A 24,204-nucleotide genomic window follows, 5' to 3' on the forward strand; every position below is an offset into this window, starting at 1 on the left:
CAACCTCTGCAGTGCTACCACCAACGCATAGGACGGGACTTTGGGCTTATTTCCGAGCAGCAGTTGATATAAGAGCAACACCATTCCTCGGGCTGGCCGGCCGGCCGCCGCATGAGCTGATTCGAGTAGGGAACCCAACTAAATAAGCCGGCCACTGGATGGGGCCTGCCTTGCAGTTCAGCTACCGCTTACCCGCGCTTAGGACTGAGCCGATACCTTATTGGTGGAATATACAGATTCTTGTGTGACGTTGGGCGGGAGTTGCTCGGTTGCGTGGTTCGTGGAGCATGAAGGGAGTCCCATCCCAATCCCCATCCTCCAATACAACTGATGTCCCCCATGATGCACCGCGGAGTCATTCTCAGCCCTACCGAAAAGTTGGGTAATCTAAAACCTATCTTATGGGAGATAGTAATAACTAACCCCCGGGTAAGCGGTGTCTGCAGTTACCTGCATATGCTATAATGTGGTGCATGAAGGCTACGGGCAGTGTAAATTCGAACTGAGGGCAAGATACTTGTGATATACAGACGTCGGTTTGGGCAATCTCCGATCAGTCCATCCGCAATTTTCTCCAAGGCGGTCTTTTCGGAAGCAGCCAGCAATTTCCTATCATCCTGATCCTACTCAACAATCAACAATCGATCGATCCAACATGCTGCCTCGCCTGGACCTGCCCTTGGAAACCAGTGTAAGCCGGTCGTTTTTGTTAGACTGCAATCCAATGACCCCTTTGCCCACCCGTCGTAGCCTGGAGCTTACGACATTTTCTCAAGACGCGTAGTCGTGCCTCCCTTGATTTCGCCCAGCCAAGCTGTGCGGTTGACGCAGAAGTACTCGGACGTCGGCTTTAAAACCGCCTTCAAGTCGCGGCAGTCGCTGCCTTCGCCATTGCCATCTTCTAAGAGGCCCGTTCCGACTACCACGCGATCCGGGCTGCCCTGGCGTTGCACCGTCACGCGGTCCCACAGATGGCGCAGAAGGAGCGCAGGATCACGGTTCCCGAGTCGGACGACTGAGTGTCCTCGAACGTCTTGAGGACTGCCGACGGGTCATCCACTTTTGGAAAGGTGATCTGAACTTGCTGTTTTCCGAGGTGGTTGGTCAAGTCAGATAGATAGGGGTACTACTGGTAGTAGAGTAGAGTGGGTGCGGTACGTGCTTTTGGGTTTATAAATTGTTACATACTTCGGCCTTGTATACTACATTGCTGGTGAATATAACGCCGGATGCCTTCTGGCATGAGCTGCAGTGGCATAGGTACGTCGATAAGGGCGCGCCGGCGACATCGATCTTGATGGCCCCGCAAATGCACGAAGCTGTTCTGTAGGTGTTGCACATGATGCGTGCGTGTGTGTGTGCGTATGTGTATTTGCGGTGCCTGATTAAGATTAGGTATTTCGCCGCCAGCCTTCCTTCAAGTCAACGACCGACAAGTATGTGGAAGGGGGGGCCTGCCTATTGACGACAGTGATCACACCATCCGCTCACAAGTTTGATCTGCTTATAGGGTTCTTGAGGCATGCCGCTCTTCCCCGCACCGCTGGTTGGCTCAAGAAATTACTTGAGGACAAGGGGGTTGTTGGTTGCATGGCAGGCTCCAACACGGCTACAGGCTGCCACCGCCAGCGAATGAAGGGACCATTGCATGATCCGAGTGTGCAAAGCATCTTTTGGGGTCAGAGGTGTTGGCTACCACTCATCCTTCCTAATCTGGCCTGTCTTTTCTGTGATTTCTCTGTTTCGGCGTCAAAAAGAGTAAGTTATTCTAGTGTTGGTCAAGCAGACTTTCATGAAGGTAATATAAAGGCATGCGTCCATCAGGCCATGTCTCCTACGGCATGTGATGCTGATGATAATGTAGCCTTCCGATAGTATCAAGGTTTGATCTCCAAAAGGTGTAAATCAACTTCGCCCTGCTGCCTTGGGTTCTGGGCGTAAGGTTTGAGTATATATTCGTTGAAGATGCTGGGGGATAAGGGTGCCTCAGGACGGTCTTTGAAGGATAAGGCTCGTGGTCACACCATGTCTGAGTCCTATAGCTCACTCAGCCTAGCTGCAAAGCAACAAAGAAGTAAGAAACAGCACAGAGGCATAACCGCCGTTGTCCGCCGGTTTATGGGACCAATATAAGTGCCGGATGACGATGACAGGAATGAGTCAAGGCATGAGACTGCGTGTCAGCAGGTGCGGCAAGTGTCCGCAATCGGCACGTAGCGACGACACGGGTTTCTCAACATCGTGATGGACACGATTGAGGGTCTTGGATATGGAAGACGTCCTGCTGGTTCCTGAGATTCCGATATCGATACACATACAGATACAGCAGGAACATTAACATTGAAACATACATAGGACGGCTGAAGATTGGGGCGACGTGACTCCAGTTGATAGGGAGTTACCCAGGCTCTGGGACGCATGTAGGCAAGCATCCCTTAGGGTCTTAGGCAACCTCCGCCCGCTAGCAGCGGCACGCATAATGCGATAATGCACTGTTTCGAGGGGCCCAACCAGGGATTTTAGTGGACTGAAAGAGCGGGGTCCGTCGTCAATCCCGATATTGTTACACTTTGAGCCGTCCCGCTAAGTGACTTGAGACGGACAACGCATTAGATTTATATTGAACATAGGATGGATAAAGAGCGAAAGGGCGTATGGGATCATCTCGTCTGACAGGATATAAGCCAGTGCCAGCACCCCTGGGCCTTTTTTTTTGAAATTAGGATAGAGGAGATCGATTGATTGCCAAGAGATTACTTATTTATAGCTGCAACTGGTTAGTGTCAGGAGGCAGACGGAAGCATCAGCAAAATTGTCCCGACCACGGCGCAACCTCATCACCACTTCACGCCGCCCCCCCTTCAAGACCACACAACGCGCCACAAGACCAAGATAGGATAAGATGCCATTCACAGACCAGGAGTGGGACGAGATATCCCAGGAAGTCCCCAGCGCGGTCGACGACTTCATCCAGCAGTACCTCGAGGGCCGCGAACGCCTCGTCGCCCAGGAGGCCAAGCAGCGCAGCGACGCCGCGTTCCGCCAGGGCCTGTCGCCGCTCGCCCGGCGCGCCTGCGCCGTCGTCGAGCGCATCCGCGGCCAGGAGCAGCGCACCATCTGGACGCCGCAGCTCGAGGAGGGGCTCGCCAAGGAGAGCGAGAACATCACCGTCCACCCGGGCATGATGTTCTCGCTGTCCAAGGACCGCATGGAGGGCACCAAGCTGTGGCAGATCGTGCGGCGCATGCCCAAGGGCTCCCTGCTGCACGCCCACATCGACGCCATGGTCGACTTCAAGTTCCTGCTCGGCGTCCTCATGAAGGAGCCCGGCATGCACATCTCGGCCGACGCGCCGCTGACCTCGCCCAAGGCGCTGGAGAACGCCACCCTCCTCTTCCGCTTCTTCAAGACGGAGCGGACCCAAGACAGTCTCTGGAGTGAAGACTACACGCCAGGCACGTTTATCCGGATCACCCAGGCCGCGGATGCCTATCCCGACGGGGGCCGAGAAGGCTTTCTCAAGTGGCTCCACAGCCGCTGCACACTATCGCGCACCGACGCTGTGGCGCAGCACCACGGCGTCGACGAGATCTGGAGGAAATTCTACAAGTGCTTCCGCATCGTCAACTCCTTCCTCCACCACGAGAACATCTACCGGCAATTCCTGCGACGGCTTATGCGCTTACTGAGAGATGACGGCATCATGTACGCAGAGCTGCGCTTCGCCTGGGGGCTGGACTACTACCAGCAGGGCAGCGAGACGCCCGACACGGACTACGTGCACATGATGGACGTTCTTGACGAGGAGGTGAAGGCATTCCAAGAAACGCCCGAGGGCAAGGGCTTCTGGGGGTTCCGCATCATCTGGTGCTGCGTCCGCTGGCTGCCGACGCGGGACATCGTCCACAACATGGACCAGTGCATCACGACCAAGATCACGCACCCGCAACTCATCGCCGGCTACGACCTGGTCGGGCAGGAGGACGGGGACGGCCCTTGCGCGACCTGCTGCCGGAACTTTTCTGGTTCCGGAAGCAGTGCGCCGAGGAAGGCGTCAACATCCCCTTCTTCTTCCACGCGGGCGAGTGCCTGGGGTCCGGCAGCGAGACGGACCACAACCTGTTCGACGCGGTGCTGCTGGGGACGCGGCGCATCGGCCACGGCTTCAGCCTGTACAAACACCCGCTCCTGATCGACCTGGTCAAGGAGAAGCGCATCCTCATTGAGAGCTGCCCCATCAGCAACGAGGTCCTCCGCCTCTGCGGCTCCGTCATGAGCCACCCGCTGCCCGCCCTGTTGGCCCGCGGCGTCCCCTGCTGCCTCTGCAACGACGACCCGGCCATGCTGGGCCAGGACACGGCCGGCTGCACCCACGACTTTTGGCAGGCGCTCCAGGGCTGGGAGAACCTCGGGCTCGCGGGGCTCGGCTCGCTCGCCGAGAACAGCATCCGCTGGTCCGCCTTCGAGGACCAGACGGCCGACGAGTGGACCCGCGACGTCAAGGAGGCCTCGGTCGGCAGCGGCCTCAAGGCCCGGCGCCTCCAGGAGTGGGCCGTCGAGTGGGAGAAGTTCTGCCTCTGGGTCGTCGACGAGTTCGGCACCGATGAGGACGAAAATGAGGCAGCACCTGCTACTACTACTGCTACTACTAGTGCTGCTGCTGCGGCACAATGAATAGATTAAGTAAAAGGGAAAATACGCCCCATGCGTGTGGTGGCCTGCAGGAGATATCATCAGGGTGGTCACACGCCAGGGAGACGAAATTTGCCACCAGCCAACTAAAGTGGTGGTGCGGGAACAAGCATAATTTTTCGGTCTACATATTCTGGAGTGGTGTGGTTCCCGCCATTCCCCTTCTCTTCTTCAGCCTTGAGAGCTCGCCTGGATGTCGTCTGGGGGAGAGGAAGAGTGGAGAAACATGGCTGGCTGCTTTCTTCTGGTCAGCCGGCATGTCATTTTCAACTGTAGAGCATCTTCAACTGGCTACAGAGGTAGGCGCATTTGTACTAGGTAGAGCAGCGTATCCCTTTTCAACAAAACTGCTTCGGGTTCGAGGCGGGGCAATCTCACGAGGGGCACATATAGAGAGATGGAAAGAAGAAAGAAAAAGAATGTTACATGCGCAAAGAAGAAGCAGAAGAAGAAGAAGCGGGAAACACAACAGAAGGAGTAAGGAGCGGTTGGGAAGGGGTGGCGTTATCATTTTTTGTTGTTCAACAATTTTTCCATTGCATGGTATGGTATGGGTGCATTATCGGTCAGTCTTCATTCCAACACTAGACTAAGTAGGTAGTAGTAGAGTAGTAGACTGCGAGCGATATTCAACCCATCGATGCAGGCAGGTCCCCTTGGCTTCCAGGCAGAAATATCAGCTACTTATACAGTCATCCAGCTGCAGTAGTAGTAAGTAGGGCTGTGTTGCTGTGTGACCATGGAGGAGCATATTCAAGGGAAAGGAGGGTACACCGCGGGAGAGCGCGCGCGGCGAAGCCTCGTATTTTGCGACGGAGCTTCGTATTGTTATCCATCTACGAGGCTCCTTCCAGACTCTTGTTTCATCAGGGACTGGCTGTGGGGACGAATAGGCTGATAGAAGCAGACCAGGCAAGTATGAAGTAAGGGAGGTCCGGGGCGCGCGCCAGGCCTAGTGACTCTTGATGCATAAACCGTAATATATATATATATTTCCATCCAATACACTTTTCGGTGTGGCGAGAGCCAGCCAGAGAAGAGACACGGTCGAGATGAGAGTGGGTCGGGGTCATAGGGCTACATCACCTGCAGTAGTGAATGCAGCAATGCGGGTTGCAGCGTGGGGGGGAGGGAAGCCCGAGACCATTCAGAAGTCCTTGGTGGATTCTGGCTCGTACGAGTCAAAGGCAGTCAAGAAAGCATATCCTCCGCTCTAGGTAGACGTGGTAGCCTACTCAATACGATATATATGCAAAGCAGTTATAGCACAGAAAGCAATTGCGACTTGACTATGGCCTATCGTTGGAAGCTTGGTGGTTACTTGCTCAGTTCGTATATGCGAGAAAGTAAATATCTAGTTCTGGATCTGTAGTACAAGATTGATAAAGTACAGGAGAAAATAACAGCGATTGCCCGCCTCTTAGGTATTTTGAAAAGAAATCGGCGGTGATCGATGTTGCGGTCTCTGTCTCGGAACAGCCTGACTCTGCCCTTGGAAAAATGATGGTTTCCGAGTTGCTCGACAAGATACTTGGTTTTGTATAGATGTGCTCGAAGTCGTCTGGGAGTTAAGGACAGCTGATGAAGGTGAACTTAGGAAAAATAGTAGGGATAAGGCGTGTTGTGAAAGAAGGCAAATGACCAAGTTAGAAATAGGAGCTGGAATAGCGACAAGGTTCAGACCCCTGATCCCCAAATTTCCTGAAGCCAAGGGCGAAGACCAACTGGTTGAATAGGAACCATCTCGTTAAGATTTGGGTCGCTGAAATGGAATCGCCCATTTGCGGTCTGGACCAGTTGCTGCATGTGATTGTATTGTCTCTCGTCTTGGTGCTCCTCGTAGTACTGGAGCCAGGAAAGGAGTTCATTGTAAGGCCTGGTGACTTTATGGAACGTGACTTTGTCTGGTCAGCAAAAGTAACATAACAGCAAACGGAACTATAGATACGGCGTACCTCCTCGAACCTCCTCGCAGACCTCTACAAGATGCTTCGTTGACAAAGAGGCGCCGAGCATCTTGAACTCTCTAGGCCAGCTGTCGAGGCCAAGCTCAACGGCCGCAGCGACGAACCTGGCTACATCATAGACCGAGGTCATAGTGATACGAACCGAACGACCTTGGGCGTTGACTTCGGGTATCACGGCGGTACCATTGCGAAGATTAACCATATAGTCACCTTCCTCCTGTACACCGGAGCTGTAGCCCATGTTGTAGGCCGCAAGGCCTCCAGGGGCCAGTCTTTCGTAGAAAAGACCGCACGAGAACACGGTAAATTTCATCGGATGTGATCGTGATGTTGACCAACGACGAAGATAGTCCAGCGCTGCTGTCGAGGAGCCCCGGTCCAATGGGTCGTTATCACTGGGCCGGCGACTCAGGGCCCCTTCGAACTCGGAGGGGACAAAACAGCGTACTCGGGCTCGTCTGGCGGCATCTATAAGGTTGATCTGTGATGTATTGCAGATCGTCGAAATCACAAGGTCAACGCCTTGAAGGATGAATCTAAGGTTTTCAATGTTGTTATAGTCGACAACAGCGACCTGGCAGTCGAATTCGTCGAATTCGGGATGCTCCTATATGGATACTCTGTTAGATTCGAGGGGATAGGTAGGCCTTGGTGCATGGGCTTACTTGAGTAGAAAGCACAATCAGGGCATGAGCGCTTTCGGAAAGCTCGCGGACGAGGATATTGGCAAAGCCGCCGCCTCCGACAATAGCGATCCGCATCATGGCTGCTGCTGCTGTTCCCGGCATATTGAGACAGAGCTCAGCAATTTGAAGACTTTATAGTTTTGCAAATTCCTTGGAAATCAGATCCAACGTTACCACCGGTAGTCAGTCACAGCGACGAGCAGTCCAGTCCACAAACCACCGAGTCTCGCCGGTCTGATACACCAATAAAGCCGGTAAGTGTGCCGCCTTGACGAGTTAATATTTTGCTACTACTCTGAGTGGCTGTCGGAATCGGCCGCAAGCGATAGTGAGATTATTGAAACGATCAAGCACCCGGTACCCAGAAAATTATTACACACTGGTATGAGCAGATGAGCAGATACCTCAAAGGGAGATGGAAGCGAGATTCTCCAGGATAGGGTGCGGGTGCGGATGCAGCCCCTGGTGCATGTATGGTGCTTGATATAAGGTTACGGCATCGGAATTCATGGGTAGGTAACCCTTCACGGGACTATCGCTGGGTCACTTTGAGTCAATGCTGGCACGAGCTTGCCATCACTCTTCCCTTGGAAGCCACCCGAGACCCCTTCGGCACTTCGCAACGTATCTATACCCGTAAGCAAATAACGCCTTTACAGGGGCTTTTAGTTCCCTTCCAAGAACCATGCTCCCTAGCCCTGAGTGGCTATCATGTCTTGAACTTCATACCGTAGTCAGTCGAGAATGATTTCATGACCTGTTCTGCCTAGTAGCTCTGTCAAGTCCGCATCGAGCATGTTGTACAGTGACATACATCGGCGGAGGCCGAATGAGTAATGGGTAATAAGTCCTGGATTAAGCAACGCCCAGGCAGTTCTGATAGCCACAGTACCTACCGGTATACAGGCACCTCCGCCCATGTTCGAGTCCCAGGCACAGCCGTATGTCTAAGATATGGTGTGGGGGAATGCGTGATCACGGTTGTCACCCCGGCCCCATGTGCATGCAGGTATGCTAAGCTGGTTGTAATCACCAAGCGACATGATATGCCAAGGAACATCACACTGTCGTCAAGATCCAGGTCCATGGCAACGGTGCAAGCTAATGCCCGACTTGCATGTGAAGACGATGCATCTCAGGGACATACGGAGAGACTTGTCTGGTACAAGCTGACCATGACGACGGAACAGCCAAAGCCAAACTAGGTAGATAGCCTTGATGGACCGCCATAGACCTACCCAGCTTTGGCCAGTTCGGTGTCCGCCCGTTGGCGTCAAGACTTGCATGACGGAGCGTCAGCACGCTCCAGAAGTACACGTAGGTTCACAATCCCTTCTCAGTGCCATCGTAATCTCTCACCGAATAGGGCCAGGCTCCTGAACAAGGATAGCACCGTTGTGAGCCAGCCAGTAGAGCCCAGGTGGTACATACTTGACAATAAACTAGGCCGGCAAGGGTTGACAAGAAATAAAGTACAACGGTCATGGGAAGACTTGGCGGGAGTTGCAGAGCATTCCCGGATGGGCCATGACAGGGTGTTGGTACTGGTTTTTCATTGGCGACAAAACGGGATCGTCGTGCATGATGGAAATAGGCTGCATTCTGGATTTTCAGCCGGTGACAGGCGAGGTTGACAAGAAGATTATGATTTTCTTCGTCCAGGGAGAGTGAGTTGTGTTGACGACGGGGTAGTCGAGCCAAGTGGGGGCGAAATTTGTTGGAGTGAGCATGCCTACCTCCAATGTAGGCAGCAAACCGTTGGAGGAAGACGGAGAGGGAAGAGAGAGAGAGAGAGAGAAGCGGAAGGGGCGATGTGCTGGACACCATAAGTGACCCCGTCTAATCCCCACAGACGGGGCGAACTTCTCAGACCAGACTCGACTCGACTCTTGCAAGTTGAGTGTACTTGGATAATGCAATGTGATGTGCTTCACTAGCTAGATCTGGTACATTGCTCAATCATATGTATCAATACGCTTGATTGATCAGGTCTGTACCTACAGCCAGCCCTTCATGGAAACCATGGATATGCGGCCACTGCGGGGCGCCCAAGACAGGTGACTGCCATCGTGCATAGCATCAAGCGTTTTCCCATTCGACCAAAGTTGCATGAGAGGCGCTGCTTTGACTTCCTGCCAATATTTGTTAGACTTAAGGGGTCCAAGGGTTTTGTATAGTGCCAATACTGAGTCACTTACATTACATATAGAGAATCTAATGACACGCCCGAGCAGCGACGAATATTGTGAATAAGGTCTACCTCTTTTCGTCACAAACCGCACAGCTTACATCAAATTCCCTTGTCCAACCTATGGACATTCGGCCGAAGAACTGGTCGATACGACCTTGTTAGTTTCTGCATCTCCAATGCCCTAGCCCCGGTCTTGTTGCACGGAGATGACAGATTGGGTGTAACTACTGGTTCGATACCGAAAGCCAGTCGCTGCACTAACTGCATGTGGCCATTTCAGTTGTAGCAAAACTGGTGTAGGCGCGTATGAAGCCCGGGAAATGGACCTGTTGGTGATGGGACTTCGGGCAGAGCGAAGATGAAACTCTGAGACTAATCCCACGGCCGCGAAACTGACCATCCATCTTCAAACGGCCCCCAGGTTGAACAGCCACTAATGAGCCTCATCTCAATCGTGGCTGGAGTTTCTTAATCTTGGTTACACAGCTCGGCCCTATAAACCGGTCTCTAGAGCGGAGACCATGTCAATATCCCGGCAAGGGTGTGGTAGTTGAGCTGAGGGTTACCATGTTTCTGACCATGCTGCCACGCCTACCAGGTTCGTAGGCATGCTTGCCGGATGCCGGGGGTGCCAAGCAGTAGTCCAATAGGAAAAAAGTTACTGGATGCGGAAGGTCGCAACTCGAGAGCAAGGGGAAAAGACGGGCGCGCCCGGACGGTGAATGCCAGTACTGAATTTTGATATTCGCGAATTTGATGACCAAGGACGTCATGCTTTGCACACACGTCAGGCGATTGGTCCCAGTAGTCTGAGCCTGGCGGTTGTGGTAATATCCCCTTAACAGCAGCCAAGACACGGAGGGTAGTAGACCCAAGATCCTTTCATCGTAGTGAAGGATATGGGATATCACATGCGCCTCACCGTCGTTTTGTTGATGAGGCTGATTTCCTTTGTACCTCTTTCCCGAGGCTCTTGGGTGTAAATCGTTCCCGTATATATTCAGCCGCTCTGAAAGACAGGGACGGGAACTCCCATCCTAGCACGCCCTAACTTCCATCCTTGTCATACCATGTACCCTGCTAGTAAAACGGATACTGGAGGCAGAGCAGCAACGTACTTTTGACTTCAAGCAACCGGTCGACATCCAAATAAGGCCGCCAAGACAGTGGCATAGAACGGAATAGCAACAGAGACCGAAGCATTGCATGGGCAAAAATCATTATCTGTAGCATAATCGTATTATGTTAATGCAGGCCTACCTAACCTAGGGCGAGGCAGCATTGGCTAAGTATCTTGCGGACACAATGGCGACGAACGTACGGTCCCTCCAATTCATGGCATCATCTTCATGCTCCAAAGACGGACTTCCACCACCGCTGAGATAGGTGACTCCAACAGTTGGAGCTATTCAGCCTCCAATTGCCTAAAAACGCCTCTGTCGACTCCCATTAGGACTAAGACGCGATAATAGTGCGGGGTATCGGCTCACTAATAGCTTAACCGTACTCTTATTGTTGCACAATAGGGACTACCTCGCATGTGCGTTGGTGGGATGGTGGGGTTCATAGGGAGTTCGCTCCAAGATCTACCTGCCTTATCTACCCAGGAGCTCTTATCAACCTTCGTTCCCGTTACTATTACCACGTGGTGGGATTAGATTGACTGATGCCGAACTACGACATCGGAGCTACACCGGGACCTGCTTCCAGGCATTGAAGTGCTCGTCATTTGCTGGGGGTCTGCTTGGTGCAGCTATTCTATATTATTAATGGTCATCGTCTTTCTCTAGCTTCCTTCTCCCTATATAGACTTGCGCGAACTGTTGCTTTATCGCCGTTGCTTGCTAAGCACAACCAACCGAATATTTGCTTTAAGAGCGCAATCTGCTTTGCATATCCGATACTATTTGAACACTCAGATTCACTACTACCTGAGTTCCGCGAAACGAACCGCGCTCTTCTTTCAGACACTCGCTACCACAATGGCCGAGTCACAGAAAGTCCGCGGTATCCGCATCGCTATAGACCGCGGCGGTACCTTTACGGACTGTGTCGGGACTCTGAATGGCGAAGACCTTGTCATCAAGCTGCTGTCGGAAGACCCGGCCAACTACGACGATGCGCCGCTGGAAGGTATTCGTCGCATCATGAGCCATTTCACCAAGCGCGACATCCCGCGGGGCGAGCCACTCGACACCTCCCAGATCGACTCGATTCGTATGGGCACCACAGTCGCTACGAACGCCTTGTTGGAGAGAAAGGGCGAGAAGATTGCGCTGGTAGTTACAGAAGGCTTCAAGGACTGCTTAGAAATTGGCAACCAGAGTCGACCCAAGATTTTTGACTTGGCGATACGGAAACCAGATGTGCTATACGAGGAAGTTGTCGAGATCGACGAGAGAGTCACCCTCGAGGACTACGCAGAAGACCCAACACGAAACGTCACAAAATCCGATGTACAAGCCAGCGACGAGAGTGGGGACACGACGGATCTGGTCATGGGCCTATCAGGAGAGGCTGTCCGCATCTTGCGCCGGCCAGAGGGCCAGGGGATTCGAGACAAGCTTCAGAACATCTTCGATAAAGGCATCAGGAGTATAGCAGTGTGTCTGATGCACGGCTATACATTCCCCAACCACGAGGCTATGGTCGGCAAGGTCGCTAAGGAAATTGGCTTCCAACACATATCCCTCAGCCACGAGTTGATGCCCATGATCAAGCTTGTCTCGAGAGCGACCAGCGTCTGTGCCGACGCATACCTCACACCCGCCATCAAAAAGTACATCGCCGGTTTCCAGAAAGGATTCGCAGGTGGCCTTGGCACTCAAAGCGTCCTTAACGAGGCAGGTAGCCAAGGTGCCAGGTGCGAATTCATGCAAAGCGATGGTGGCTTGGTTGATGTTGATAAGTTCACTGGATTGAAGGCTATCCTATCTGCCCTGCGGGTGGTGTTGTGGGCTACGCCATTACGAGTTACGACGACGAAACAAAGATACCCGTAATTGGGTTTGATATGGGAGGTAAGCTTTGAACCAAAACCTTGGCTACTGTCCGCGCTAACGCTATGCAAGGTACCAGCACGGATGTCTCACGATATGGAGAAGGCAGATACGAGCACGTGTTCGAGACGACGACTGCTGGTGTGACTATACAGTCACCGCAATTAGATATCAACACAGTGGCTGCCGGTGGCGGTAGCAGACTCTTCTTTAAGAATGGCCTATTTGTAGTTGGCCCCGAATCTGCTGGTGCCCACCCTGGTCCGGCATGTTACCGAAAAGGGGGTCCAGCAGCGGTCACAGACGCAAACCTCTTCCTCGGACGCCTGTTACCTGATTTCTTCCCCAAAATTTTCGGCAAGAACGAAGATGAGGCCTTGGATCCCGAGGCTAGCAAGCGTGCTATCCAGGAGCTTGCTGATCAGATCAAGCGCGAAACGGGCAAGGAGATGAGCCTCGACGAAGTTGCCTATGGGTTCTTGGCCATTGCGAACGAAGCTATGACAAGGCCCATCCGTTCAATTACCGAAGCTAAAGGCCATGATTCTTCCAAACACAGATTGGCGACTTTCGGTGGCGCGGGTGGCCAGCATGCCGTTGCCATCGCCGAGGCCTTGGACATTGGCCAAATTCTCGTCCACCGGTATTCGTCCGTCCTGTCGGCGTATGGCATGGCTTTGGCCGACGTCGTTGATGAGCGCCAGGAACCTGAGTCAAAGGTCTGGAAGGAGGAGAAGTCTGTAGTCGACGAGTTGAAGACCAAGATGGAGAAGCTGAAGGATAAGTCACGACAGGCTTTGGCTGATCAAGGGTTCGGTGACAGTGATGTTGTCTTTGAAGAATACCTCAACATGAGATACCGAGGTACAGAGTCAGCACTCATGATAGTCAAGCCCACCGACAAGGATTGGGACTTTGGCGAGGCGTTTGTGAAGCATCATCGGTATGAGTTCGGCTTTACCCTGGATGACCGAGACATGATAGTAGACGACGTGCGAGTTCGCGGTATTGGCAAGAGTTTCAGCTACCAGGAGAAGACTGTGGACCAACAACTCGAGGAGGTTAAGCGACAAGGCATAGGTGGAAAGCAGCCCTATGGAAGGTCGCAGGTGTATTTCGAGGGGGGCCGAAGGGATACGCCAATCTACAAGCTGAAAGACCTTTCAGTTGGCGACGAGATCCAGGGACCGGCTATGCTGGCGGATGGCACACAAACTATTGTCGTGACCCCCAAAGCAAAGGCGCTCATCTTGGAGACGCATGTCATCATCGATCTCGAAAGAAATGCCAGGGAAGAGTAAGTACACGAACTGTTCCTCTCAAACCAAAATTCTAACGTTTCTCAGATCACAAAAAGAAACTTCCGAAAGGGAAGTTGATCCAATTTTGCTCAGCATTTTTGGTCACCGCTTCATGGCTATCGCAGAGCAGATGGGCAGAGCTTTACAAAAGACAAGCGTCAGCACCAACGTGAAGGAACGGTTGGATTTCTCTTGTGCCATTTTCGACGCAACTGGAGGTCTCGTAGCCAATGCGCCCCATTTACCTGTTCACCTAGGCTCCATGTCTACATGTGTACGAACACAAGCCAAAATCTGGGAGGGCAAGCTGAAAAAGGGGGACGTCATCATTTCCAACCACCCATCGTATGGAGGGACTCATCTGCCTGACATTACTCTTTTGATGCCGGCATTCAACGAGAAAGGGGACAAGATACTCTTCTACGCCGCATCACGTGCTCATCACGCAGACATTGGAGGCATCACAGCGGGCAGCATGCCCCCACACTCTAGGGAGCTGTACCAAGAGGGCGCAGCAATCAAGAGTGAGAAGATCGTCAGCGAAGGCAAGTTCAATGAAGAGCGCATCACCGAGCTGCTGTATAGCGAGCCTGCCCAATATCCTGGATGCAGCGGAACTCGCTGTCTAGCAGACAACCTCAATGACTTGCGAGCGCAGGTTTCGGCTAACCAGAAGGGCATCTCTCTCATTGAGGCTCTTATCGGCGAGTATGGCGAAGACACTGTTCAATTCTACATGGTCAACATTCAACAGAATGCGGAGAACTGTGTGCGTGACCTCCTCAAGAAAGTCCACAAGAGATTTGAGGGCCAGGACCTTTCGGCCGTGGATTTCATGGACGACGGTAGCCCAATCCGGCTTCGCGTCACCATCGACCCCGAAAAGGGCGAAGCAGTTTTCGACTTTGAGGGTACAGGACCCGAAGTGTACGGCAACATCAATGCGCCCGAAGCCGTCACTTTCAGCGCCATCATCTACTGTCTGCGCTGTCTCATTTCCGAGGACATACCGCTCAACCAAGGCTGCCTCAAGCCCATCCACGTGCGGATCCCCCCGCGCTCGCTGCTCTCCCCTCGACCGGCGCCGCCGTCGTGGGCGGCAACGTGCTGACCTCGCAGCGCGTGACCGACGTCATCTTCCGCGCCTTCCAGGCCTGCGCGGCGTCGCAGGGCGACTGCAACAACCTCACGTTCGGCTTCGGCGGCAACCAGGCGGGCGCCGACGAGATCAAGGGCTTCGGTTACTACGAGACCATCGCGGGCGGCTCGGGCGCGGGCCCGCACTGGGAGGGCACCAGCGGCGTCCACACCCACATGACCAACACGCGCATCACCGACTCCGAGGTCTTCGAGCGCCGCTACCCGGTCCTGCTGCGCGAATTTTCCCTGCGCGAGGGGTCGGGCGGCCGCGGCCAGCACCGCGGCGGCGACGGCGTCGTCCGCGACATCGAGTTCCGCATCCCCGTCCAGGTCTCCATCCTCTCGGAGCGCCGCGTCTACCGGCCTACGGCCTCGCCGGCGGCAAGGACGCGCAGTGCGGCCTCAACGTCTGGGTCCGGCGCGTGGCCAAGGCGGATCCCGAGAAGGACCTCGCGCGACAGCAGGGCCATGTTGTTGTGCAAGACGGAGAGGCGGATGGAACCACCGAGTTTGAGGAACGCTACATCAATCTCGGCGCCAAGAACAGCGCGCCGATGAAGCCAGGCGACCGCATCATCATCAACACGCCCGGTGGCGGTGGCTGGGGCAGAGTGGGCGACGAGAAGACGGCTTCGTCCAAGAAGGATCAAACCGAGGCTTGGAGGAAGGGCAGTCATGCTGCTAGGGAGGAGTTGGCGCTCCAGGCGTAAGTGAGGAAAGGAGGGTGGATAGGTAAAGAGGACGAAGTATCTGGACAAGTTGAACATGGTCTGGGACGCATCTGTACACAAGCTGGAGGCATTTACACGCACCCAACATATATCAACGAAATGATTGATGATATACGACGACAGTTATAACATCAGAAATCTGCTCCTATTCGCTCTCAAGTGTATACGTTAACTAAATCGTCGTCACGAACATGTACAGTAACTCATCTGGCAGATTCTTCTGAACTCGACATGCCCAAAGACCCAACACGCATTTGGACGAAGAAATGACCCCAACCCAATGACAATCATTGAGCAGGGTGAGAACTTAGGTTGGCAAGAACATGTCACCATTAGGAAATTATCATGTATTTGCCTCGTATCGGTCGAGGCAGAAGATGTCTGTCGTTCTATTCATTCATAGCACGTTTCTCGTCAAACTCGCGCCGTATCGAGAGTCCAGTTTTGCTCTGGGCTCGACTAAGGCAAAGTGCATCGTAGCAACACTGCAGATACAGAACCATATTCCCCAACACCTGCGCCCTAATGGTCGGAATCTCTAAACTCTATTTCTTCTGCGGGCTCGAACCGACCAATACCAACGCCGTCGAGATGTCCGTCTTGAGAACAAGATCGACCAGTCTTTGTGGCAAAAATTCCACTTCTGCTTCATGCCGCTTCGCTGTGGAATCCGGCGTATGAAATCGACATGGGATCAACAGGCATGAACGCCAGACCGGAGCCAGCTTTCTATGCTGTAGATGTAACTCCTCCCATCAGGTCTTCGTCGTCCACGTGACTTTCAAAACCCATAGTCGGATCCAATTCGCTCTTATCGGCAGCCCGCTTCTGCTCCTTAACCAGGTGCTTGATATACTCTCTGCTAGTGCCGAGGCGCTCATTTGTGGCCTTGAATATAGGCTCGAGGGCTTTGAGCTGTACGGCCGTCTTTGCAAGCTCTTGGGCGTATTCTGCTTCCGACAGAACCGTGGAAGACGGAAGGAATGTCAAGAAAACCGTTCCGTCATCATTCTTCTCCATGACGCCCTTTAAGCTGTTCGAGATAATCATGTTCTGAATCAGCGCCTCGATATCGTCGTCACTATTCAGATTAGTACCCGTCTGGGCGCTTTTGGTCTGCTGCCGGATTTCCGCTATCGAGATTTTGGAGAAGACCTTTTGTAGGTTCTTGATCTGCCACTCTTGGTAGGCAAGAGAGGACCTCTTTCATGAGGCCCACGTTCTGGTCATCTTGCCAAATCTGGCTTGACTTCTGAACCTCGCTTCTCAGTTCCTCCGCATTGGTCGTATCGAATAGCGAGGCGACGTCTTTGTAGGGTTTGCCGAGGGTCTGGTAGGCCTTGGCAGCTGCGGGACCGGCATACTGTGGCAAGGTATGGCCTTGCCCTTGGAACAAGAGACTGACCAGTACCCATTTCTTGTATGCCTCGGCCATTATCTTACTGCAGCCACCCTCGCGGGTCGAGAAAGTGACGACGCGCTCGAATGCAGCATGCGCTTTCTCTCCATTCTCGCTTGGAGCAGAACATCATGCCACTCAGCATATCGTACTCTAGTACAGATGCTGCCTTGACGTGATTGGTGAGACCAGTCTCCTTGTGTATGTAGACGGAAGGGGAAAGTGTCATATCGCAGAGCATTGTCGGCCGCTTCCAGTTGGCCATGCCAGGGTAAAAGACAATATTCTTCTCCACGACCTTCAAAGCCGGTTCGATGTTGTTCGTGCTGTAGGCAAGCTTCACAAGTTGTAGATGTGTTGATATGAACATGCTTCCGGTCGGATCGATTTTCAGGATGGCAGCGGAGACGACCTCGACGGCTACGGAAGGCTGCAGCGGCAGTGTCAATCAGTAAATAAATCTGCAAAGTCTCCCAGACAGAAAGAACATACGGGTAATAGCGAGCCGCTACAGACGGCGGTCATGATCTCTAACAGGTGTGAACCTGCATATCGGAGTTGCCGCGGATCGAAGCCCAAGAGGAATCTGACCAGTTTGTCCAGAATAAACTCGCGCGGTCCTACTAGGTTGGGGAGGAGTAGGCTGTGAAGGACGGCGACGTAAGATAACGAGTTGAGGTCCGGATCGATGAGCTACAGACAACGAGTTAGCCTGGCGATAGTTGTAGCAAGGAAGTACGCTGCCAAAGCAGGTCCTACCTCCAGCAACTGGCCTCCATACTGGCCCAAGGGAACGGGAGGGTCCTTGAGCAGCTTCGTCAGCTTGAGAAGATGCGCTTGAATGGCTTGATCGTAGGCAGCATCATCCTGCAGGACCTGCTGCTCTGGAGGGAAGGCCAGGCAGGTGGCAAGGGCCTGATCCATCTTGGATTGACGATTGGCGATGCGAAGGGTGAAGGCGAAAACGGTGAAAAGGCAGGCAAAGGGGAACTTGATTAATATGGTTGTGAGACGACGATATTTCTGCCACAACCACAACCCTATTTTTAGGAACTGTCTCGTGCCTTTCTAAGGCTGAAGGTTGGATGGATTCATGACATCTAAATAAATCGCTGTGAGATGGATTCAGTAGTGGTAGCCTGGAGCTTGACATCGGAAAGCTGTCTTAGGTGCGGGGGCGGAGCTTAGGCGGCACCCTGCATCAACTGCAACACTGAATGGATCTACTTGAATGAACACACCAAAAGGATTAATCATTGGTCCGCTATACACTGGAACAACTGTCCGCTTTCGCTATGATATACACGTTATAAACGTTAAAAAATATGAAGACATTGGTTCGATTCAGACGTGTATTGGACGTGTACGAGGCGTTTATTCGGCACGTATATAGGTGGTAGCGGAATCCTGAACTGTACCTATTTCAATAGGTACATGTTGTTTATTCGGACCAGTCTAGCCTCCTACGGTACCTATTACCCCTCCATCAACCCAAGGTAGCGTGAGGAAGTAGCTCGGGTGGTCGAACAATTGAATTTCGTTTTGGGAGGGTCTTCTTGGTGATGGTCCTCTCATATACTGATCTCAACCCAAGCTTAATCCTGGCTTTGGTATAGACACGACACGCCACACATCCAACATGGCGCACGAATTCGCACCATTGAAGAATGATCTCATTCTGAGAACCGCCTGGGGTACAGCTCCCCGGTGAAAAAAAGAGTATGAATGACCTCTCGACTCAATGGCTGATACAGCGTCAACCCGCAGGTCAGGATGTCGAACGAGCACCTATATGGATCATGCGCCAAGGTCAGTCTCCGTGTCCATCCGTCTATGGACATACACAGCTGATCTCCTACTTTCTTTCCGGTGCAGCCGGCCGCTACCTGCCCGAATACCACGAAGCCAAGGACGGCCGCGACTTCTTCGAGTGCTGCCGCGACCCCGAGGTGGCCTCGACCCTGACGCTGCAGCCGATTGAGCGCTTCGCCGGCCTGATCGACGCCGCCATCATCTTCTCCGACATCCTCGTCATCCCCCAGGCCATGGGCATGGTCGTCGAGATGGTCGACAAGCTCGGCCCGCACTTCCCGGAGCCCCTGCGCAGCCCCGACGACGGCCAGTACGAGCGCGTCCTGCAGAAGAAGGTCGACGTCGCCACCGAGCTTGATTATGTGTATAAATCCATCACCATGACGCGCAAGAAGCTCCAGGGCCGCGTCCCCCTCATCGGCTTCTGCGGCGCCCCCTGGACCCTTCTCTGCTACATGACCGAGGGCGGCGGCTCCAAGACGCACAAGGAGAGTAAGACGTGGATCTACAAGTACCCGGAGGCCGCCAAGGCCCTACTGCAGAAGATCTCCGAGGTGTGTGTCGAGTACCTGGCGCTGCAGGTCCAGGCCGGCGCCCAGCTGATCCAGGTCTTCGACTCCAACTCCGGAGAGCTGTCGCCATATACGTTCAAGACCTTCAGCGAGCCCTACCTGGCTTACATTGCGGAGCACCTCCCCAAGCGCCTCCAGGAGATGGGATTGGAGAGGTCCCGATGATCGTCTTCCCCAAGGGCGCGAACCATGCCATCGATTCGGTGTGCAATATTGGCTACAATGTCATTGGCCTGGACTGGGTTATCGATCCTGCCGAAGCCGTGAAGATCCGGGGAGACCGCAAGATTGTCTTCCAGGGCAACGCTGATCCCGGCATTCTCTACGGTTCCCATGAAAACATAACGGAAACCGTTGAGCATATGGTCAAGGGTTTTGGAGGGGGAAAGAAGGGTTGGATAGCGAATCTTGGCCACGGTAAACAAAACTCCCACCCCTTGTCGGAGTATGAAATAGCTAACAGTCAAATTTCAGGTGTTACACCGTTCGTGAAACCGGACGATTTGAAGTTCTATCTATCAGAGGTTCAGCGATGCTCCAAGCGGTGACGGTCAGCGGATCCCCCGTCAGCCATGTTGCTGATGCGCACGGCTACTGTAGCTGGGAGATCTCACTTCATTGGGACAGTATCTAGGTCAATTATGCTCCTGTAATGTTATTAGACCTGTTAGAGAGTCTCCGCTACAAAGGCATAGATCGGCCCGGAAAATGTAAATAATCAAAACAAAAAGGAGAAAGCTAATGCTTACCAAGAGACGGTCCAGCCAATCTTGCCCCCCCAGACTCTTGCAGACCCCTTGACTGCTAGGATTATCTGCCGCAACTTCTGCATAACATAACATACTATCATCACCGCCGTAGTCTTTGAGATGATCCCTTATAAGCTTAGCTGCAACGGCTTTAGCAAACCCTCGCCCATGGTAGGGCTCTTCACAGTGGAGACTGCTCAATGAGGCGTGGGGCCTTATTTGTCGTATAGTATTCTTTAGAGAAAGGCAAGGCTAAGATCAGGGAGATAGGTAGCTGACTTACCTAGAAAACACCATGAGATAAGGGTACCATTCTCCAGCATGATTGCGGTGCTGGGTAGTAGCTGGACTGTTCTCCTAGAAGATTCAGGGGGAGTGGGATATATGTCAGCCCGAGCCTGTGCATAGTTATCTCTCCTCCATCCTTTTCCTTTCCTTCTTGACAGTTGTTCCTATCACTTAGGTACTTTCTCTCCCTCCCCCTATCATGACGACTGAATGTGCAATAGTTTTCAGAAAGAAACGAATAGCATCCACTTACTCCTTACGCGGCACGTCCGACCGACTCAGCACCAGCGGTATATCCCCCTCTGCACCGACCCCCACCGCATCCCAGGCTCCAGCAACGTCGTCGCCTTGTCACTGCCCCCAGCAAGCGGCGGCAGCTCTCGCGCGTCCAGGAGCCACTTGTTGTACAAGCTGGCGTGCGAGAAGGCGATGCCGGCCTCGTCCCGCAGCGCCGTCCGCAACGCCTCGCTCAGCGTCCCGGCCAGGATGCAGGGGCCCAGCGGCGACGATTGGGCCGGCGTCGCGACGCACTCGTCGCGGATTCGGCGTGCGGCGCGGAGGAGGGATACGGCGTGGCGAAGGGCTTTTTTTCGTCTCCTCTCCTCCTCGTCGTTCATCTCATCGCCGCCGCAGCGTTCCAGCGTAGAATACATCCACATCTGTGTCTCGGGCCCGCGGGAAATGTCTAAGTACGCCGCCGTGAAAGGGTGATGACGGTGGTGGCCGTCTTCCGATGTGGCCCCTGCTTCCTCTAGACCGGCAGGAGAAACTGTAGTAGAAGAGAGCGCCACGTCGGACGCGTAGAGGATGCGGGCATGCTCGGTGACGCCCCGGGGAACTTTGTGAACTTCAGCCGGCGCAGCAGGGAGAGGGAGTGGGGGAGGTGCGCGGACAGGAGCCGGAGGAGAGCCTCCGGGGGTTGATGTGTGTAGGTCTCTACTCCGTCGTCGGCGCCGCGAGGATTGGACATGATTATATAAGTAGGGTATCTAAAATGGCAGGTAGGTAGGTAAGTAGATGTACTGGGGTTTTTTTTTCCTACGCTGGAAACATTTAGCGACCTCTTGGCTCTTTCTCTTTTTATATACTACACACCAAGAGAGAGGGTGTGCCTGGGAGTGTGAGGCGAGAGAAGGAGGCGCATCTATTTTGTTTAGAAGTAGCCTCGGCTCCTGTCACAGGCCAGACTCCCTTCAAAGCCAAATAGGGTATATGTATTTGGCCCGTCATAGATAAATAACCCCGTGAGACTGACTGAGGAGTATGAGATTCTCTGTAATAACATGACAAGTCGTTTCTTGGTTATCGTCAAATGGGATTGTCAATCCAATCAGAAACCGCCTTGCCAAAAAGACATCTGATTTCAACAAAGCTCTTATCAACAAAAACCCCAACTCCATGCCCGGAAGAGCACTTCAAAAAAACCCAACCTACATCCAACCCCCGCCCCTTTTGGTATATGTCGTAACGTGCAAGAAAAAAGAAAACCCGACCAGAAACCCGAACACAGAGACGCCCCTTGATTTGAATGAAAAAAGGTAGGATATTCGTATCGCATCGTGTCACACTGCATCGCCTAATATCTTTCCGCCACCCTACCGTCATATTGGATCGCAACCCCTTCCCACATTCTCTCCTAACTTGAGCAGCCGAGAAGGAAAGGGTATGCCAGGCCAATCAGGGTAGCTTGGCTTCAAACCTTCCTCTTCTTCTTCATGCCTTCTTCCCAAAAAGCCACTCCTTGCCCTTGGCGGCCAGGGTGCCGTCGGGGCTCTTGGTGCGCTTAACCGCTTCTTCGCCCTCGGCCTTCTTGACCTCCTTGACCTCCGGTATCTCGGGGCTGCCCAGCTTGACGACGTTGGCGGCGCCGCCTCGGCCGACGTGCGCGATCCCGTCGCTCTTCTGTCGCTCCACGACACTGAAGGGGAAGAAGAGGGGTGCATGTTAGCCATGGGTGTTCTCTCATCAAGTACCGTCTGAGTGTTCTTCAATGATGGCTGCGCAGGCGCGTGCGTCGCGAAGAAAGGCGAGACAAGGTGTGGGAGGAGGGGGGGCGCCAAACACTTACGGCTCGACGTCCTGGAGGGCCCGGGTCTGGCGGGGTCCTTGTTGGTGCGCATGTTGCCCGAGCCGCCGCGGCCGGTCGTGACGACCGTGTGCTTCAGCGTGGGCGTCTCGAGGTCCTTGGTCTGGATCTTGGGGGAGTTGGAGGCGTCACTGATGTTGCCTGCGCCCCCGCGGCCGGTGGATGTGAATTGCTGTTGTTGTTGCGACATGGTGGGGTGCTTATGATGCGGTGGTCTAAAGAATGAGTGTTTTGCTTGTCGTCGTCGTCGTCGTCGTCGTCGTCGTCGTCGTCGTCACCGAAACCCTTCTCGTCGATTTCTATGAGACAAGCGGCAAAGTTTGCTACAATAACAGAAAAGAAAAGAAAAGAGTTGGCGCAGTATGCAGTTTAGTCTAGCTCTACCTACTAGGTGGGTGTAGATATGTCCTAGAATGTTAGGTTAGTCGTAGATAGAGCGTGCCTAGGTGGATAATGTAATCACGTCACAAGGCTTGTGACCCGACCCGGGTTGGGTTTTATTTTGGCAGCACCAGTCTGACTGGAAATAGCGGGGACTTAAAGGGTATGACGATACATGATCTCCAGGTCTGTAAACGAAAACAAGTAATAGTAAACAAGTCCTCGAATAAGGGTCTTGGATGGATTCTTGATTTAAGGTTTGGGCTGGAGAAGCAGACAAATCCTGCCCGGGATGCTGCTTTTACCACGCACAATAAACTCGGTGATCTTTCCCTCCCTTGCCGCATACTATGTACGTATTACAATTGTGTTGCCCGACCATTGAACTTCTGCGTGCTGGGAAGATATGGTGTTGTTCACATACTCATCCCATGTAACCTACTACCCAATGCCAGTCACGAGTCACAGTCATCGCGACTAGTCTGAACAGCCTACTCGTAGCCCCGTCCTACAGCAGCCCCATCGCTCATCGCCCATCCTCTCGCCCAACTTATCGAGGGAATCTTTTCATTGCTAACAAGACTTTCTCTTCACTCTCTCCTTCTCCTTGTCTCCCCCCTTCCGGCCGCGGAAGAGGGAAGGACGGACAATGACCCCGCCAGCGCAGGGCGACGAACCGGTTAAGCGAGATCCGAGTTACGAAGACGTAATGAAAACGCCCTGGGCCAGCGATTTAGAACACACCAAGAGGGACTAAGCCGACACTACCCCCTCCAGGAAAAGGAAAAGGAGGCATTCGCCATCGATGGTGCCATCCATTCATTCAATTCCCTGCCCCAATGACTTTAAGCAGATGTCCTCTTGGTCGTCGATCAGAACAGCCTCGAGGCAACATCTGGCGATGCCGGCCGTTGCCTGATAGGTTATGGGTTAGCTGATGGATATAGATGCAAAAATCCCTTGTGCAATCAATTGTGGCTTCAATGGATCTACGTTGGTTATTCGCCTGTAGATATCAACAGCGCGGAAGCTCCAATTGATGAGATCCAGCCACCTTCGTAACATAATCTATCCAGCATAGCTCAGGATCGATAGTCAGCGTAGTATACATGTTGTTTACCCTATCCTGATTGGCTGGGACCATCTTCGATCATCATATCCAACCACATGCTGACACACGTGACATGAATTTTTCCTTTGGAAGGGTTCA

The 24,204-nt window shown here is 53.2% G+C and overlaps 8 protein-coding genes across 8 annotated transcripts; 3 read left to right on the top strand and 5 right to left on the bottom strand.

Annotated features, from left to right (window-relative positions):
• Positions 1-955: 955 nt before the first annotated feature.
• PG994_012358 (Mss4-like protein) lies at positions 956-1,341 on the bottom strand (the record flags this gene model as incomplete). Its single annotated transcript, XM_066863767.1, has 2 exons — positions 956-1,126; positions 1,189-1,341. 2 exons carry the CDS (start codon positions 1,339-1,341, stop codon positions 956-958), a joined length of 324 nt encoding a protein of 107 aa, XP_066712877.1.
• Positions 1,342-2,902: 1,561 nt separating this feature from the next.
• On the top strand, positions 2,903-4,674 carry PG994_012359 (adenosine deaminase-related growth factor; the record flags this gene model as incomplete). Its single annotated transcript, XM_066863768.1, has 2 exons — positions 2,903-3,970; positions 4,036-4,674. The coding sequence occupies 2 exons, from the start codon at positions 2,903-2,905 to the stop codon at positions 4,672-4,674; spliced, it is 1,707 nt and encodes a 568-aa protein (XP_066712878.1).
• Positions 4,675-6,369: 1,695 nt separating this feature from the next.
• PG994_012360 (isoflavone reductase family protein) lies at positions 6,370-7,447 on the bottom strand (the record flags this gene model as incomplete). Its single annotated transcript, XM_066863769.1, has 3 exons — positions 6,370-6,596; positions 6,648-7,266; positions 7,325-7,447. The coding sequence occupies 3 exons, from the start codon at positions 7,445-7,447 to the stop codon at positions 6,370-6,372; spliced, it is 969 nt and encodes a 322-aa protein (XP_066712879.1).
• A 4,071-nt stretch (positions 7,448-11,518) lies between these two features.
• PG994_012361 (uncharacterized protein) lies at positions 11,519-15,686 on the top strand (the record flags this gene model as incomplete). Its single annotated transcript, XM_066863770.1, is given in 5 exon segments — positions 11,519-12,534; positions 12,615-13,832; positions 13,882-14,791; positions 14,803-15,330; positions 15,363-15,686. 5 exon segments carry the CDS (start codon positions 11,519-11,521, stop codon positions 15,684-15,686), a joined length of 3,996 nt encoding a protein of 1,331 aa, XP_066712880.1.
• A 750-nt stretch (positions 15,687-16,436) lies between these two features.
• Positions 16,437-18,030, bottom strand: PG994_012362 (uncharacterized protein; the record flags this gene model as incomplete). The annotated part of the gene is made up of 5 exons (XM_066863771.1): positions 16,437-16,880; positions 16,909-17,221; positions 17,259-17,536; positions 17,599-17,799; positions 17,866-18,030. The coding sequence occupies 5 exons, from the start codon at positions 18,028-18,030 to the stop codon at positions 16,437-16,439; spliced, it is 1,401 nt and encodes a 466-aa protein (XP_066712881.1).
• A 715-nt stretch (positions 18,031-18,745) lies between these two features.
• On the top strand, positions 18,746-20,038 carry PG994_012363 (uroporphyrinogen decarboxylase; the record flags this gene model as incomplete). The annotated part of the gene is made up of 5 exons (XM_066863772.1): positions 18,746-18,813; positions 18,861-18,915; positions 18,954-19,526; positions 19,580-19,907; positions 19,965-20,038. The coding sequence occupies 5 exons, from the start codon at positions 18,746-18,748 to the stop codon at positions 20,036-20,038; spliced, it is 1,098 nt and encodes a 365-aa protein (XP_066712882.1).
• Positions 20,039-20,239: 201 nt separating this feature from the next.
• PG994_012364 (gnat family protein) lies at positions 20,240-21,516 on the bottom strand (the record flags this gene model as incomplete). The annotated part of the gene is made up of 2 exons (XM_066863773.1): positions 20,240-20,453; positions 20,813-21,516. Coding segments are annotated over 2 exons (918 nt in total), but the record flags the coding sequence as incomplete, so codon positions are not given.
• A 724-nt stretch (positions 21,517-22,240) lies between these two features.
• PG994_012365 (uncharacterized protein) lies at positions 22,241-22,803 on the bottom strand (the record flags this gene model as incomplete). Its single annotated transcript, XM_066863774.1, has 2 exons — positions 22,241-22,445; positions 22,604-22,803. The coding sequence occupies 2 exons, from the start codon at positions 22,801-22,803 to the stop codon at positions 22,241-22,243; spliced, it is 405 nt and encodes a 134-aa protein (XP_066712884.1).
• Between the last annotated feature and the right edge of the window lie 1,401 nt (positions 22,804-24,204).

This window comes from Apiospora phragmitis (assembly GCF_038363925.1).
Source record: "Apiospora phragmitis strain CBS 135458 chromosome Unknown utg000010l:1.0-9815664.0:1.0-9183399.0, whole genome shotgun sequence".
Classification (NCBI taxonomy): Eukaryota; Fungi; Ascomycota; class Sordariomycetes; order Amphisphaeriales; family Apiosporaceae; genus Apiospora; species Apiospora phragmitis.